Genomic DNA, 17,168 nt, shown 5'->3' with positions numbered 1-17,168 from the left:
ATACAAACTTGACTTAAATTCGATCAAAGTTTATTTTTCATATGTAAATTCCGAAGACATTCGACACAGACCAGTGAAAATTCACGACTAAACAAAACGAAACATTTTATTTAATATCAAAGTCAGGGACATACCCGACTCTGAAGACTGTGAAACCTGTCTGTACTGAAAAGTTGACATTTTTATGTTGTGCAGTACTCTGACTCGGCGTTGTACACCCAGCTGTGCTTTTACCAGTTCATCTTTGACGTGGAGAAAGCCAAAACTCTGCTCACCAATTCTGAGAAAGGTTAGCAGTTGCAGTCATATGTCTGTGCAGCATCTGTTTTGACCGAAAACTCGCAAACATTTTACCAGATTTTTTCATGTGAAAATACTGGAAAGAATTTTTCTTTGTCTCAGACATGTCTGTTTGGTATTTTGGTTAAACGTAAGTTCTGATATTTTTACCAGATATGTGGAAATATTGGAAAAATAATTACATTAGTTTTCTCACTGAGATTAAAGCTATTGCGACTTCAGCAAAGCTTGACTGTTTGCCCTGACCAAGTGACTGATTTTTCTTCTTGTACTGCCACACTATTCAAATTTTGGTTACTCTGTGTGTGTGTGTGTGTGTGCGCATTCGTGCGTGCATGTGTGCGCTTGCATCAGAGATGAGATTTTTTCGCGGAATTCCGCTCAAAAGTTGATCCCCAGGACCGTTTCTCTGAATAATTGTCCAGATCCGTTGAGAAAAAAATGGGGGGGGGGGTAGAGGTTTGATTATTAGAATCTGACCTGCCAATGTCTGAATCTCCCAAAAGACTAGACCGGTTTTTGATTGTCCGGACCGACAAGAATACCTCCAACAAAATACATCTCCGCCGAGCTCAAAACCAAAAATCTACGAAATGAACTTTAGACCCGTGTATGAACTGTCCATTTGGGAACAAGTTTCCCTTCATCATCAGTGTCTTCATCGCGGAAGTTCCTAAATGGGCTGATTTAGTTGTTGACTTTAGCCACTTTCGTGTGCAAGGAAGATGGCGGCGTCAATGCGATTGTTGGCAGAAACAGAACATGCTTTAGCTTCTGAGATTGATAAAGGGCTAGAGAACAAATGGGCGTGGAAAGACGAAATTATAACTACCAAAGTGAAGGGACGAAAACTGTCCATCCGTCTCGGAGATTCGGTTCAAAAGTTGAATGTTCCGGGGAAGGCACAATGCACGTGGTGTAATAAAGTACTGGGCTACAAATCGAGAGGCAAGAGTGTAAAGATGGTGAGTGTTTTGACATATTTATCCTTGTGTTTGTCAGTCTGTGAGTGTGATGTTATTTTCAGTGACTGTTGTTGTTTATTTGTGAGATTCATTCTAGAAATGCATGAACAATGCCCAAAGTTGTAAACAAAATATTCTGCTGCTAAGACTCATTTCTGAGCAATTTTTTGTTATTAAAATGCTAAAAACGCTTCGCCCCCTGACCCCCACAAGGGGCATTGCCCCTGGACCCCAAATTTTGATATAAGAGGGTAAACAAAATTTGGGGTCCAGGGGCAATGTTTGTTTACCCTCTTATATCAAAATTTGGGAATCTCATCACTGTTGCATGCATGCATGTGTTTGTATGTGGGTGACTGTGAGCACGCTTGTGTGTGCGTGTTTTTACTTCAAACATTGCAATACGCAGTATCAGCCTTGATCTTGAATTACCAAACTGTGTGTGATCCTTCTTCTTCTTCGTTTCATCGGCTGAAACTCCCACGTTCTCTCATGGATTTGCACGAATGGATTTTTATGTGTATGGCCGTTTTTACCCCGCCATTCAGGCAGCCATACGCCGCTTTCAGGGGAGGCATGCTGGGTATTTTTGTGTTACCAAAAACCACCAAACTGACATGGATTACAGGATCTTTTCCGTGCACACTTGATCTTGTGCTTGCGTGTACACATGAGGGGGTTCAGGCACCAGCAGGCAACATAAGTTGACCCGTGAGATCGGAAAAATGTCCATCCATAACCCACCAGGCAGCCGCAGCCGGGATTTGAACTCATGACCTTCGGATTAGGAGGCCGATGTTTATCCACCTGGCCACTCCGCCCGTCGGCGTGAGGTTCAATCTTTGCATCCTCGAATGATGGTTGTCAACGGTGTGTGATCCAATCTTTGCAGCCTCGAATGACGGTTGTCAACTGTGTGTGATCCAATCTTTGCAGCCTCGAATGACGGTTGTCAACTGTGTGTGATCCAATCTTTGCAGCCTCGAATGACGGTTGTCAACTGTGTGTGAGTTAATCTTTGCAGCCTCGAATGATGGTTGTCAACTGTGTGTGAGTTAATCTTTGCAGCCTCGAATGATGGTTGTCAACGGTGTGTGATCCAATCTTTGCAGCCTCGAATGACGGTTGTCAACTGTGTGTGATCCAATCTTTGCAGCCTCGAATGACGGTTGTCAACTGTGTGTGATCCAATCTTTGCAGCCTCGAATGACGGTTGTCAACTGTGTGTGAGTTAATCTTTGCAGCCTCGAATGACGGTTGTCAACTGTGTGTGAGTTAATCTTTGCAGCCTCGAATGACGGTTGTCAACTGTGTGTGATCCAATCTTTGCAGCCTCGAATGACGGTTGTCAACTGTGTGTGAGTTAATCTTTGCAGCCTCGAATGACGGTTGTCAACTGTATGTGATTCAATCTTTGCAGCCTCTGCAGAAAGCCAGCTGATGAAGGACAGTGACATGGCGGCCAGTGTACCAGCAGCGTACCGCGCGCTGAAGAACACAGTGGATTCCTGGCAGCGCAGCAACGCCTACTCCCAAGTCAACCTGGACAGCCTCTTCCAGGGACTGTTTGTCTTCAAGCACGAAAAGTGAACAATACACTACAGCTTTACCACTAAACTTGTTGGTTGGTTTTGCTTTTGTTTGGGGGGGGGGGGGGGGGGGGGGGTGCTGTACGGCATCTTCCAGGCACTGTTTGTCTTCAAGCATGAAAAGTGAACAACACAGTGGTACTGGTAAACTTGTTTGTTGGTTGGTTTTGTAGGGGGGGGGGGGGGGGGGGTTGCCTTCTAGCGGTAAAAGTGAACATTCATTACAGTGGTACTGCTAAACTTTTGTGTTGGTTTGCCTGGGGGGGGGGGGGGGGGGGGTGATTGTACAGCCTCTGTCATGGACTGTCTTGAAGCACAAAAAGTGCACAATACACTACAGTAGTACTACTAAACTTTTGTTTTTTTGGGGGGAGGGGGTGTACGGCCTGTTCTATGGACTTTATTTTCAAGCAGGGAATATGAGCATCAAACTTCTGTGGCATCCCCATTTTATGCTGCCCAACTTTGTTTTTTGGTTGGGTTTTGTTGTTGTTTGGGGGGTGTTTTTGTTTCCACTAGGGGTGGGATGTCACATGTTCTATTTTGCTGTTTTCCTTCAAATTGTCCATTCTTCCATACATTTTTAAAATATAACAGCACATTTACAGTGAAATTTCTTGGTCTTTCTCAACCTCTTCAACATTAGTTGTAATCTTACCATAGGCTTCATTAATGAATTGATGAGATTTTTAAAAATGTGAAAATAGCATGCAATATTCTTTTCATGTCATATAAGTTTCAAATGTGTAAGCCTCACTGATCAGTTGAAACGTTTATGTAATGTACTGTAAAAGGGATTTTTTTTTTTTTTTTTTTTGTTTTTTTCTTTCGTTTTTTCTTGTCTTGTTTTGGTCTTTTTTTTGGGGGGGGGGGGGGGGGACTAGCAGGGTCTTGCTTTTTTGGGGGGAGGGGGTATTTTTTTCCTTCTGTTGTAAGTGTTTGACAAATGGTAGCTCATGTGTTGAGTAGTTAATCTGAAATGAAATGCTGTCATATCGCATATTTGGTTTGTGTACTAAGAAATCAGAAATATTGATGTGTTAATTATGTACATTAATTTTTACAATCAATGATTTGTTTTGTTCTGTAGCAATGACGTCGGGTATATTTGCATTGTTCTCAGCCTCTTACTTATTCTTGCACTGTACCTATTTAGGTGTATACCAATGTTTTAGGTACCGGCACGTTTGGCCTAGTGGTAAGGCGTCCGCCCCGTGATCGGGAGTTCATGGGTTCGAACCCCGGCCGGGTCATACCTAAGACTTTAAAATTGGCAATCTAGTGGCTGCTCCGCCTGGCGTCTGGCATTATGGGGTTAGTGCTAGGACTGTTTGGTCCGGTGTCACAATAATGTGACTGGGTGAGACATGAAGCCTGTGCTGCGACTTCTGTCTTGTGTGTGGCGCACGTTATATGTCAAAGCAGCACCGCCCTGATATGGCCCTTTGTGGTCGGCTGGGCGTTAAGCAAACAAACAAACAAACAAAAATGTTCTAGGTTTATTTATTTGTTGTACATATCTTTACCTGAAAGCATGAACAGATTTGTAATGGTCTGATAAGAAGATTTGTATTTTATGAGTACGTGTTTTCATTAAAAGATGATCATTAGCTTTTTGGGAATGTATGATTTTTTCTGAATTCTGTGTTTGGTTGTACAATTTTTATTCAGCTAAAATGTGTAGGTCAGTAAGTAATGAATGTTAATTGTGAATTCTAAACCTGTCATCTATTCACATGTGTGACATTTGACAGGCCGTCGCCTCCAGTGTTGATGTGTGTTAATGATTTTAATTGTGAACTTTCAAAATAAACTTGTTCAAGAGAGTTCCATGTACATATGTTTGATATTTGACAGAATTGAAATACAGTAGACATTTGTGTACTGTCAGACTCTACACTTAAAATAAATGTATAAGTTCAAGGAAGTTGTCTGTGTGAGGTTTTTGTGTGTGTATGTGTGTGCACAAGTGTATTTGACTGGGGTGTGGTGTATCAGTATGTCCACTAAATCAGTAAATGTGTCTTGAGTTGGTGTGTGTGTGTGTTACTAGTGTATTTGACTGGAAGGTATGTTCAATACAAGTGTATTTCGCTTGAGTATGTGTGTGCTACAAGTGGCGTGGTGGTAAGACGTCGGCTTCCTAAACGGGAGGTCGTGAGTTCGAATCCCGGTCGCTGCCGCCTGGGGTTAAGAGTGGAGATTTTTCCAATCTCCCAGGTCAACTTTAGTGCAGACCTGCTAGTGACTTAACCCCCTTCGTGTGTACACACAAGCACAAGACCAAGTGCGCACGGAAAAGATCCTGTAATCCATGTCAGAGTTCGGTGGGTTATAGAAACATGAAAATACCCAGCATGCTTCCTCCGAAAGCGGCGTATGGCTGCCTAAATGGTGGGGTAAAAACGGTCCTACACGTAAAATTCCACTCGTGCGAAAACACGAGTGTACGTGGGAGTTTCAGCCCACGAACGCAGAAGAAGAAGCTTGAGTATGTGTGTGCTACAAGTGTATTTGGCTATTCACTCCTTCACCCCATCTTGCAGGCATGTCCAGGTTTTCCAAGGGACCAATCACGTGCAAGCATTTCCTTTAAAAAAAACCTGTGAGCACATTGAGAAATCAGGAAATGAACAACGTTTACTGACAATTAATTCTTCCCCATTCTGCCTAAAAACAGCAGGCAGAAATTAATATTCAACGGTAGAATAACTAATGACAAAATTAAGAACACATTTTATTAAAAATGCTAAGGTTATTTAGCATCAGAATGCAAACAGCAGACAGACAGACAGCTTCAAGAACACATTTGCTGAGGTAAATTTTTGACTAGGCCCCCCCCCAAAAAAAAGTGTGGTTAAGGTAACAGCCAAAATAAATAGGGTAGGAAGGTAGGCAATCACTTTTTTTTTTATACTTTTTTTTCTTAATAGCAGAGCAACCAAGCGTGTAGCACTCGCAACCGAAGAAGATGCCGCCATTTTTGTCATGGCAAGCGTCTGTTGGGCCTTTTTAGTAATTTCCCTTGCATCGTCTGTCGTCTGCATGACGACTCGAGCGCTTTCGCTTTCATTGCGTTTTCTGCACTCGTTTTCTTGTTTTCATTTTTTGTTTTTGTTTTGACAAATGTAATAAAAAGTTGAAGGGTCGGCCCCTAAAAATAGGGTAGGTCGGGTTACCGTAACCACACCTATTTTTTTTAGGCCCTAGACAAAAACGCATTAAAAGAATGCCACAAGGCACTAAGAACGGAATTGCAAGGACCAGTTTCATCGCAGATCAAGTATTATCAGAGACATAGATAGAAGAGATGCGAATGTATAGGAGCAAACGATGAACAGGTCGCGAGAAGCGAAATTACTACATTTAGCCTGGCCTTTCCAGGCTTAGCCTCACCACACAGATTTGCCTTCAAACGCGTCTGCCCACATTTGACATAGATAGAAGAGATGCGAATGTATAGGAGCAAACGATGAACAGGTCGCGAGAAGCGAAATTACTACATTTAGCCTGGCCTTTCCAGGCTTAGCCTCACCACACAGATTTGCCTTCAAACGCGTCTGCCCACATTTTTCATGACAGCAAGCAAGGAATGTGCTACTTTCTTATGAACACAAACACACACACAGAGAAACAGACAGAGAGAAAGAGAGAGAGTGAATGGAGAGAGAGAGAGACTGACAGACAGACAAAAAACAAACACATAGATATATTGGGAGTCTTAAACACAATAAAGATGTACACATAATTTATTCAAAAAGCAAAGCATATCTGGTATCAAATCATCGGCACGGATCTTGACTGACGTTCACTGTTCTTCATTTAATCGTCAGCACGGATCTTGACTGACGGTAACTGTTCGTCATTTAATCGTCAGCATGGATCTTGACTGACGTTCACTGTTCGTCATTTAATCGTCGGCACGGATCTTGACTGACGACCACAGTTCTTCATTTAATCGTCAGCACGGATCTTGACTGACGTTCACTGTTCGTCATTTAATCGTCGGCACGGATCTTGACTGACGTTCACTGTTCTTTATTAAATCGTCGGCACGGATCTTGACTGACGACCACAGTTCTTCATTAAATAGTCGACACGGATCTTGACTGACGACCACAGTTCTTCATTAAATAGTCGGCACGGATCTTGACTTACGACCACACTAGTTCTTCATTAAATAGTCGGCACGGATCTTGACTTACGACCACAGTTCTTCATTAAATAGTTGACACGGATCTTGACTGACATTCACTGTTCTTCACTTAATCGTCGGCACGGATCTTGACTGTCATTTACTGTTTTTAAATTAAGTCTTCGGCACGAAACTTTATTGACGTTCACAGTTCTTCATTTAATCGTCGGCACGGACCAGGAATCCAGTGAAGGAGGTGGTGTTGATGGCATACTCTCCATTTCTGTCGACATTTTTCAGCGACACGCGTTGCCCCGCCGTGAGGTGGAGCGTGGCTTGCACCGACCCCATGGCATGGTAATCTCCGTACTGACGAGTGATCGCCCCTGACACGCCGACATCGTTCTTCATGAGGAACATGTAGACCATGGAGTCGCTGCTCTGGGTTTGCGCTGAGGCCACGAAGAAATAGGTCCCGTTCCTAGGCGCCGTAAAGAAGCCCGTGGTGCCGTTGAAGGCGTTGCCCTCGTTGGTGACGATGTAGAAGGGCTGGATGGTTCCTATGCTGGTGAAGGCCGCAGACAGCTGGGCGGAGAAGCTGACTCGCAGCGTGGCTGTGGCTGTGGCTGAGGTGGCGTCTGCAATTCGGGGAATGGTTGTTTTAGTGAGGACGGTCACGAGCATGAGGATGATGATGATGATGACGGTGATGGTGGTGATGAGAACGGTGATGATTATTATGATGGTGATGATGATGATGATGATATTTTCAAACTTTATCTCTCATAGACAAAACCGTAGATAGAAAGACCGAAAGACTGATTGACAGACACACACACACACACACGCATACGCACACACACAAACACACGCACGCACGTACAATCACACACACACACACACAATCACTTTGTATAAACTTACTGAGCCTTGATTGAAGTTCTCCAACATCTTTCCTCAGCTGTTCGTTTTCTGCCCCAAGCTTCCTTTGCATCTCTTGCTGCTTGGCCTCTGTCTCATTCTGCCTGGCCTCTGTTTCTCTCTGTCTGGCCTCTGTCTCTCTCTGTCTGGCCTCCAACAGAGTGAAGCTGACCTTGCCCTCATCCACAGTGACAGTGGCGCCCTCTAGCAGCGGGGAGAGTGGCGGGAGACAGCGTGTGGCTGGGGAGAGGGGCGGGAGAGTGCAGGTGTAGTTACCCCCAGACGGAGGGTTGGGTAGGAGCAGACGGAATGTGCCGTTGTGTTCACTGGAACTCTCCACCGTGTGGCCGTCGGGGGTCTGGGGAACATATGAACAATATCCAGCTGCATGCTCCCGCAACAATCAACTTCCGGCAACGCAATATTGAGGGCAAAGACTCCAAGCAAACGCATTTATACTATAGGCATCTCCACTATATTGGCTGTTAGGAAGTTTATTCGTCAACAATGTCCTTCTTTTTCGAGATAGCCGCGAACTAGGATCTTTGAGTTTTGGTATGTGTCCAAGTCCATGTAAAACCTGGGAGGATCTGAGACAGAGAGCAAAACCGTTTTCTTGGGAATGAGTGCGGCTTTGATCTAAATAACACGCAAAAAACACGAGTGTACGTGGGAGTTTCAGCCCACGAACGGCAGAAGAAGAAGAAGAAGATATAAATAAGCAGCGGGATTGGTAAAAACTCCCTTTTACATGTTTTGACTAAGATTGTATGACTCGGTGAACGGAAATACAAGAGTACTTCTGCGTCTGTATTGACGGTAAGCTCGCCTGAATCACAACTGAGAAACCCGCGACTATACGACCGCTTCCTTGAAATCTCATTACCTTTAAGCGTCCCACTGTGACGAATTTTGACGGCGAACTGACAACGATTTGGGATTCGTGGAGAAAATCGCCCAAGTCGTTGTGGTTTCAGGGCTCCCCATAGCTCGCGTCCCTGCGTCCTATACGAAATCACGTAGCCTACTATAGAAATGCATTGAGGGGGTCCCGGGACTGACGCGGCACTAAACATATAAAGGCCGGGTCCCGGGACGCACTACATTTCCGGTATCGTGCGTATCGTAGGTACTCTTTTCAGACTGTAGTCGTCGGTCAAGTATAGTGCAAGCCCAAATGCCAATTTCACGCCGGAACGATATGGAAAAGTGTGTGTGTGTGTTCCATTTAACAAGGTTAAGTTGAAGTGTACTCTTCGAATATGCTGATGATAAAAGACCCTTCGTATCACACTATTCGCGATAAATGGCAATGCGTTATATGACCACAGGTAGTTTAAGGACCATGGACTCTTGGGACCCTCTAAAACTCCGCATAGGGGGTCCATGGACCCTCTAAACATTAAAAGTGGGGGTCCCGGGACCCTCTAGAACGGGCGTCCGTGGGGAGCACTGGGTTCGTATTACTTCGTTCTTGTTCGGCCGATTTTTCACAATCGTTCGTGGCAAACCTGCATCGTTGTGGCAAAATCGTAGTAACTCGTTGTGGTTCGCCAAAATATTCGTGCTAGTCTTTTATTTCGTGCTAGTCTAGGCTTTAGTTCAGCAATTTAAAAGTAGTACAACGCCGATGAACATTGGGACTATAACTGACCGTCCAGACGACGTGGACAGCAGGGAGACCGAGGGCAGTGAAGACGCCACACGTCAGCTGCACTCTCCACTGTCCCGTCGTGTTGTCCACAACTGCGTCTGACATCTGAAGCACGTGTAACTTGCCGCTTTCTGCTGTGGGCGGCTCTGGGGAGAGAGTGGAGAGTGTCCGAAACAAGAGTTTTTGTCCCTGCGATTTGAATTTTACAGTGTATTTTGTTCATGCATTTCTTCGGTCAGAACTTCTAGAAAGAGCTAGAAACGTTATGGAAGACGGAATGAAAAAAATAGTACTGAAAACTACAAATGTAAAAATATGATCTTTGAAAAGCAAATCTGAGCAAATAAAGTATGCAGAGTTAATTACTACAGTGTTCTAGATGATCGAACGTGTAGCAAAGACCTGTACGCGTACGTGTAGATATTGCGTCACCCGTGACTCACTTTTTTCTCCAATGTTCCAAATGCATAGGTTGTTTTGCTTCCAACAAGACTGCAGATCTTGGCAAACGCGTGATGTAAAAACTAGATTTGATGACGTCACCCGGCCGTGCACGTTCCCGTACAGGTGCTGAAAAGTGCAACATCTAGATCTCGCCAATCTTAGAGAAGAGCTAGAAACGTACTCACCAGCCACCTGAAGGGAGACAGTCTTGGAAAACGTGACCAAAGGATGAGCAGCATCGCCAGTGTGAACCACGACAGTGTAGAGACCGGACTGTGCCTGACTGACCACGATCCCTCCCTGACCAGTCCACTGCACGCGGCCAGAGAAGGCAGGCATGGGACCAAACTGACCAGCTACGTAGACAGCGATCAGAATATCAGAGCCGTCAGGCTCCGCCCGGTAGATCCACTTGATGTCCTCGATACGCTCGTCAGGTGACAGGGTGAAGTTCCAGGGAAGGTGGATTTCGCTGGCGGAACAAAATGACATGAGTGTGTTGTTGGTCAGCGAGTCGGTCCACTGGAGAGCTGTGGTCACTGTGGACCAGAAAGACAAGGCATGTGTGAATTTAGGATCTGATGAAACAGAGCCTGGCCAACACGGTATTTGTTGTTTTTGTTTTATTTATCACGTAAGAGAGAGTGAGAGAGTGAGAGAGAGAGAGGGCCGCCGTGTGTGTGTGTGTGTGTGTGTGTGTGTGTGTGTGTGTGTGTGTGTGTTCCTTTTTTATTTTTTTATTTTCGTGTAGTTTTGTTGCTGCTGTTGTAATTGAAATTTTTGTTCGTCGGTTTTTTTTTTTCATTGTAGGGCTTTAATCAATCAAACAAATATATAGCCTATATATATATATATATACCTCAACATTTCTTTTCAATTATGTAAATGACAAACAGACAAGACATAAGAAAATTCACAACATTAGGACAAAACACACAGACATATAAAACATAAACATTTATGTACCTACAAGTAATCGGGAACATAAAACACGCTAAATACAATACTGACAAGACAAGAAAAGGCAAAATCTTTATTATCGAGGGTAATAGATATGCAAGAATACATGTTTTTTTACATCCAGCCCTCGACCTAAGATAGGGTCAACAGGAACAGAAAACAATATAATCAAAGAACTATCACAGCCAACTTAACACATTATAACTGTATATACAAATACAAATTTGAAAATAAATTGTCATGCTACATTTTAAGTACAACTTTCAATGATTAAAAGTGTCAATTTTTAACATAACTTCTTAATTTAGATCTGCATATTATTATATTTTGTTTAACATCTACATAGGCCTACATTTTAAATGAATTGATGAACCATTCAGATATATAGGGAGGGAGAGGGAGAGAAAGATATGGTGGTTGTGGTAACATTTACAATTTATACAATCTTAAATACAAATATAAATAGTACACTCTTCCTCGAGGGTCCACCCAGCCACAAGCACAATGACTCGGAAACTGACAATCTCATCACACAACACAATCATGAGACACCATTACACCCATAAAGTTAGACACGTAGACAGACAGACAAAAGGACAAAAACAGACAGACAAAGGACAAAAACAGACAGACAAAAGGACAAGAACAGACCGACAAAAGGACAAGAACAGACAGACAAAGGACAAGAACAGACAGACAAAAGGACAAGAACAGACAGACAAAAGGACAAGAACAGACAGACAAAAGGACAAAAACAGACAGACAAAAGGACAAGAACAGACAGACAAAAGGACAAGAACAGACAGACAAAGGACAAGAACAGACAGACAAAAGGACAAGAACAGACAGAAAAAAGGACAAAACCAGACAGACAAAAGGACAAAAACAGACAGACAAAAGGACAAGAACAGACAGACAAAGGACAAGAACAGACAGACAAAAGGACAAGAACAGACAGACAAAATGACAAGAACAGACAGACAAAGGACAAGAACAGACAGACAAAGGACAAGAACAGACCGACAAAAGGACAAGAACAGACAGACAAAAGGACAAGAACAGACAGACAAAAGGACAAAAACAGACCGACAAAAGGACAAGAACAGACAGACAAAGGACAAGAACAGACAGACAAAAGAACAGACAGACAAAAGAACAGACAGACAAAAGGACAAGAACAGACAGACAAAAGGACAAGAACAGACAGACAAAATGACAAAAACAGACCGACAAAAGGACAAGAACAGACAGACAAAGGACAAGAACAGACAGACAAAAGGACAAGAACAGACAGACAAAAGGACAAGAACAGACAGACAAAGGACAAGAACAGACAGACAAAGGACAAGAACAGACAGACAAAAGGACAAGAACAGACAGACAAAAGGACAAGAACAGACAGACAAAAGGACAAGAACAGACAGACAAAGGACAAGAACAGACAGACAAAGGACAAGAACAGACAGACAAAAGGACAAGAACAGACAGACAAAAGGACAAGAACAGACAGACAAAAGGACAAGAACAGACAAAGGACAAGAACAGACAGACAAAGGACAAGAACAGACCGACAAAGGACAAGAACAGACAGACAAAGGACAAGAACAGACAGACAAAGGACAAGAACAGACAGACAAAGGACAAGAACAGACAGACAAAAGGACAAGAACAGACAGACAAAGGACAAGAACAGACAGACAAAAGGACAAGAACAGACAGACAAAGGACAAGAACAGACAGACAAAAGGACAAGAACAGACAGACAAAAGGACAAGAACAGACAGACAAAAGGACAAGAACAGACAGACAAAGGACAAAAACAGACAGACAAAGGACAAAAACAGACAGACAAAAGGACAAAAACAGACCGACAGACATAAGACAGACATACATACACACTTAGACAAATGTGTGTGTTCCTAAAGTGTATATATACTTACAAGGCAAAAGCGTTGAAAGAAGAACCCCAAACATGACTCTATAGACTGTTTGGTCGTGTGCTTTACAATACAAACTGTTCTCTCAAAACTTACGGCGTCCCTCACAGTCTAAGCAGCTTCAACCCCAAACTGGAGAGATGGATAAAGTTTGAGGGACAGAGACTGAAGGCGATATTCTTCTATGCATTTTTCAGTGCAAACACACTAAGGACATACATTGCATGAAGCACTTGATTGAGTTTGTATTTCTATGACAGAAGATATTATCGTATCAACATTCTGAAACAAAAAAGTGTAAAATTAGAGCCTAACCCGGTTCTCGCTATCTATTGATGTGGCGAAGTGTTAATTCGGTGGCCTTGTATTTGCTAACATCGTCACCCTTTAAACACAAACTCGTACGTGAGATTGAGTCAATCCGTTGACCTTACAGAATAAAACTGAACACACTACACATTTATTTTAACGAGAATAGTAAGGGTTGGCTGCATTGACCCCTGAACTAAAAATGGTCGACGTGGTCTCCACGAAGCAGGCAAATAATCTAATTTGCATAAAACGAGGTTTCATTTTCTTTTTAGCACATGTTCATCACAATCACAACATAATGTAGATCTATGCATTTTTGTCAGATTCAGGAAACGATAAGGATTCAGAATGCTTATTTCAAAAAAGGTAGCTGATCTCCAAGCCTACGAGTTAATATGCAATTCCACAGTCCTGACAGTGTCAAAATAACATTCGGAAAAAACCCTGAAAAACATGCATGTCGTTCACTACAGTGCAGCCTTAACTTTTTTTAAAGGGCGGATATGATATATGTCATCAAATAGATTTATGAACAACAATGGGGATATTCTCTGGAATATTTCACTTGAAAAGTTTCATAAACCGCTGTCCAGTAGTTTTCTGAGAATTCTTCTAAACGCACATGCTCGCACGCTCACATCTCTCTCATTTGTCAGTCTTAATATTGACTGAACGTAAACACTACTTATAAAGGTGATGGGTAGGAGGCGGGGAGAGGGGGGGGGGGAGGAGGAGGGCGATTGGGATGTTTTGAATGCGCATTGTATCACGTCTGTATCAGATGACGCTGCCCACACATACCTGAGATAAACACACTTCGTGTCCCAGTGACAAAGACCAGATTTGGGATGAATAGAGTAGTGGCAGTGTCGAATTGTGCGGTGCGTTCGGTACGTACTGACGGCCAACACAGCCAACGTGTGTTTATCTCGCGTCAACACGGTGCGTGCTTTACATAATAATTTTATTGAACTATCTGAGTGAAGCTCATAATTATATTTAAACATTGTATTTTCTTTGATGTGTCTTTCTCGTGTTGATTACCAGCAACAGTAGTAGTAGTAGGAGTAGTAGTAGTAGTAGTGGTGGTGGTGGTAGCAGTAGTAGTAGTTGTAGTGGTGGTGGTGGTGGTGGTGGTGGTGGTGGTAGTAGTAGTAGTAGTGGTAGTAGTAGTAGAAGAAGTAGTGGTAGTAGTAGTGATTTTGTTTTATGCTGATAACTAGCTTGTTTTCTTGCGAAGATGTTTCATTTTGTGGTTGGTAGTCCTTCTCTCTTAGGTTAACTGTTATGCCTAATTAGAGTGAATTAGCTTTGATAGACAATTAGCAAAAATCAAAAATAGAAACAAATCACAAACGGTCCATTTTAGGAGCTGGGGCGCCCAATATGGACCAGCGAATAGGCCTTCACGAATCACTGTAAAAAAGAACACCAACCTATACTTCAAAGTAACATACAGGGTGACCCCCAAAAAAGAGTACCCAAACAAACTGAACTCGCCGCATATGATCATAACTTTCCTGAAAGACAAGCTAGAACGCTAAAATTTGGAGTATTTTCTGTGCAAATCATGCAGAGGCTACTTGTGTGTGTAAATACATTTTGATAAGATTGCTTTATTTTTGTTCAATTTATGACGTTTATGACGTTTTGTTTGGGTACTCTTTTTTTTGGGTCACCCTGTACTACAACTTAGTGTGCAAGTCAGACACATTCAAATATGCTTTAGATTTATTTGTTTCGGGTTGATGAGAGCATTCTTTGAAGCACACCAGGAAACTAAAGAAGCTGATTAAAAACAGAGTGAAAATAAGTGAAATTATCAACTACTTTGTTCTGTCCGTCTTTTCGTCAGAAGGATTTGTCTGTTAAGTTCTTGGGTTGTTGTAGCTGGTTTGATTCTTTGTTTGTTTGTTTGTTTGTTTATTTGTTTGTTTGATTGTGTTCCTCTTTGTTAGGAAACGCTACCGTTGCTGAGCTTTGGTTCAGTTTTGTGTGTTACATGTAGTTGACTTATTTGTACTTTGTGGGAAAGTACCGATATTATATTTTGTAAACACAATATTTATGTTTTGAGGAGAATGCAGGTGAACTTTCTAGTCCTGTCAAAACAAGTTGTTTACCACGCTGTTTTTACTCGTGGGTTCGTGGCGTTCGTTCGGATTAAGTGCGTCGGCGCTTTTGATGTACGTCATAGAGAATGTCGCTAGTTTAGTCAATGCACGGCTCGTATAATGTAGTTGTATCATGTTCGGTCTGGAATATTCTCGAGATTGAGTATTTACTATATATGCCAGCGCGATTTGTATGTAAAAAAGCTTCTATTTGAGTTCTGCTACGTTGTGCAGTTGTATGTATTGAATGCTGAATAAATCCTCGAACTCAATTTGACGAGTTGTTTTCTGTTGCTGCGAAGACGGGCGACGTAGAATAAAAGAACACAACTATACGACGTTTGAGAACTTGTGGCAATCTCAAGTGTCGTGTAACACTCTTTAATTGTATATGCTTGCCTGCCTGTCTGTGAGGTTGGTCCGTCGGTCTGTTAGTTTTGGGCTGGTATTAGTTGTCTGTTCGTTTGGTGGGAGGGGGTTGTTTGATGGTTTGTGTCTTTGCAGGACTGTTTTGTTTGTTTGTTTGTTTGTTTGTTTGCTTCTTAATGCAGCTTCAACTAATTGTCAAAATGTAATTAGCACTTTCCACTTGCAACATTCCAATCCCATTGGTAAAACAAACCACTACACAGGCAGACAAATAAACAAACAAACAAATCATCACATATGCACACACACACACGCACACACACACACGCACACACACTCACAAACATTCACACAAACACACACACACGCACACACACTCACAAACATTCACACTCACACACACTCACACACACTCACAAACATTCACACACACACACACACACACACACACACACACACAAACACACTCACAAACATTCACACTCACAAACACACACACGCACACACACTCACAAACATTCACACTCACAAACACACACACACTCACGCACACACACTCACAAACATTCACACTCACAAACACACACACACACACGCACACACACTCACATTCACACTCACAAACACACACACACACAAACACACACACACACACACACACACACACACACACACATACATATATACACACACACACACGTGTGTAAGCACGTTTGCGGACACATTCTTACAAATACATACTCTTGTGTACTCTTGTACTCATATCATAGCCATTTTTGCTTTTTCCAAAATAGGAAATGTTTAATTGCTAACAATACATACAAAACAAAACTTTAAACAGTTGCTTTACTTGTTAACTTTGCAAAGCATAACAACCCGACATTGTACATTTAAACTGCTTGAACATAAGAGATAACAGCGACAACACAAAGTACAGTTGTTAATTTTATAAAGCCGTAGCTTGACAACCCGACATTGTACATTTAAACTGCTTGAACATAAGAGATAACAGCGACAACACAAAGTACAGTTGTTAATTTTATAAAGCCGTACCTTGACAACCCGACATTGTACATTTAAACTGCTTGAACATAAGAGATAACAGCGACAACACAAAGTACAGTTGTTAATTTTATAAAGCCGTAGCTTGACAACCCGACATTGTACATTTAAACGGCTAGAACATGAGATAACAGCGACAACACAAAGTACAGTTGTTAATTTTATAAAGCCGTAGCTTGACAACCCGACATTGCACATTTAAACTGCTTGAACATAAGAGATAACAGCGACAACACAAAGTACAGTTGTTAATTTTACAAAGCCGTAGCTTGACAACCCGACATTGTACATTTAAACTGCTTGAACATAAGAGATAACAGCGACAACACAAAGTACAGTTGTTAATTTTATAAAGCCGTAGCTTGATACTCGTGCATATTGCACCTGGGACGAGCAATACGTGAAA

At 42.4% G+C, this 17,168-nt stretch overlaps 2 protein-coding genes across 2 annotated transcripts in view; one reads left to right on the top strand and one right to left on the bottom strand.

Annotated features, from left to right (window-relative positions):
* The window catches only part of LOC138946007 (DNA polymerase alpha catalytic subunit-like), a 63,983-nt gene extending 60,988 nt beyond the window's left edge, over positions 1-2,995 (top strand). Inside the window, exons 34-35 of the mRNA XM_070317551.1 lie at positions 196-289; positions 2,686-2,995. Coding sequence (XP_070173652.1) covers positions 196-289; positions 2,686-2,855 — 264 coding nt within the window. The 3' untranslated portion in view covers positions 2,856-2,995. The remainder of the gene's footprint in view (positions 1-195; positions 290-2,685) is intronic.
* Positions 2,996-6,589: 3,594 nt separating this feature from the next.
* LOC138946073 (uncharacterized) lies at positions 6,590-13,197 on the bottom strand. Its single transcript, XM_070317587.1, has 5 exons — positions 12,909-13,197; positions 10,194-10,547; positions 9,565-9,710; positions 7,914-8,268; positions 6,590-7,627 (listed from the first exon to the last, which is right to left on the bottom strand). Exons 1-5 carry the CDS (start codon positions 12,940-12,942, stop codon positions 7,209-7,211), a joined length of 1,308 nt encoding a protein of 435 aa, XP_070173688.1. The 5' UTR covers positions 12,943-13,197; the 3' UTR covers positions 6,590-7,208.
* Between the last annotated feature and the right edge of the window lie 3,971 nt (positions 13,198-17,168).

The sequence above is a fragment of the Littorina saxatilis genome, linkage group LG13, assembly GCF_037325665.1.
Source record: "Littorina saxatilis isolate snail1 linkage group LG13, US_GU_Lsax_2.0, whole genome shotgun sequence".
NCBI classification, from domain to species: Eukaryota; Metazoa; Mollusca; class Gastropoda; order Littorinimorpha; family Littorinidae; genus Littorina; species Littorina saxatilis.
This window is presented reverse-complemented; position numbering and strand designations above follow the sequence as displayed.

What these genes read in the sequence shown, in the direction of transcription:
- LOC138946073 (XM_070317587.1), bottom strand. Translation starts at nt 12,942, where the DNA reads ATGTTTGGGGTTCTTCTTTCAACGCTTTTGCCTT. An exon ending in TCTTTCAACGCTTTTGCCTT is followed by an intron (nt 10,548 to 12,908) that starts GTAAGTATATAT and finishes TCTGGTCCACAG; the next exon opens with TGACCACAGCTCTCCAGTGG. An exon ending in AGAACTTCAATCAAGGCTCA is followed by an intron (nt 7,628 to 7,913) that starts GTAAGTTTATAC and finishes CCCGAATTGCAG; the next exon opens with ACGCCACCTCAGCCACAGCC.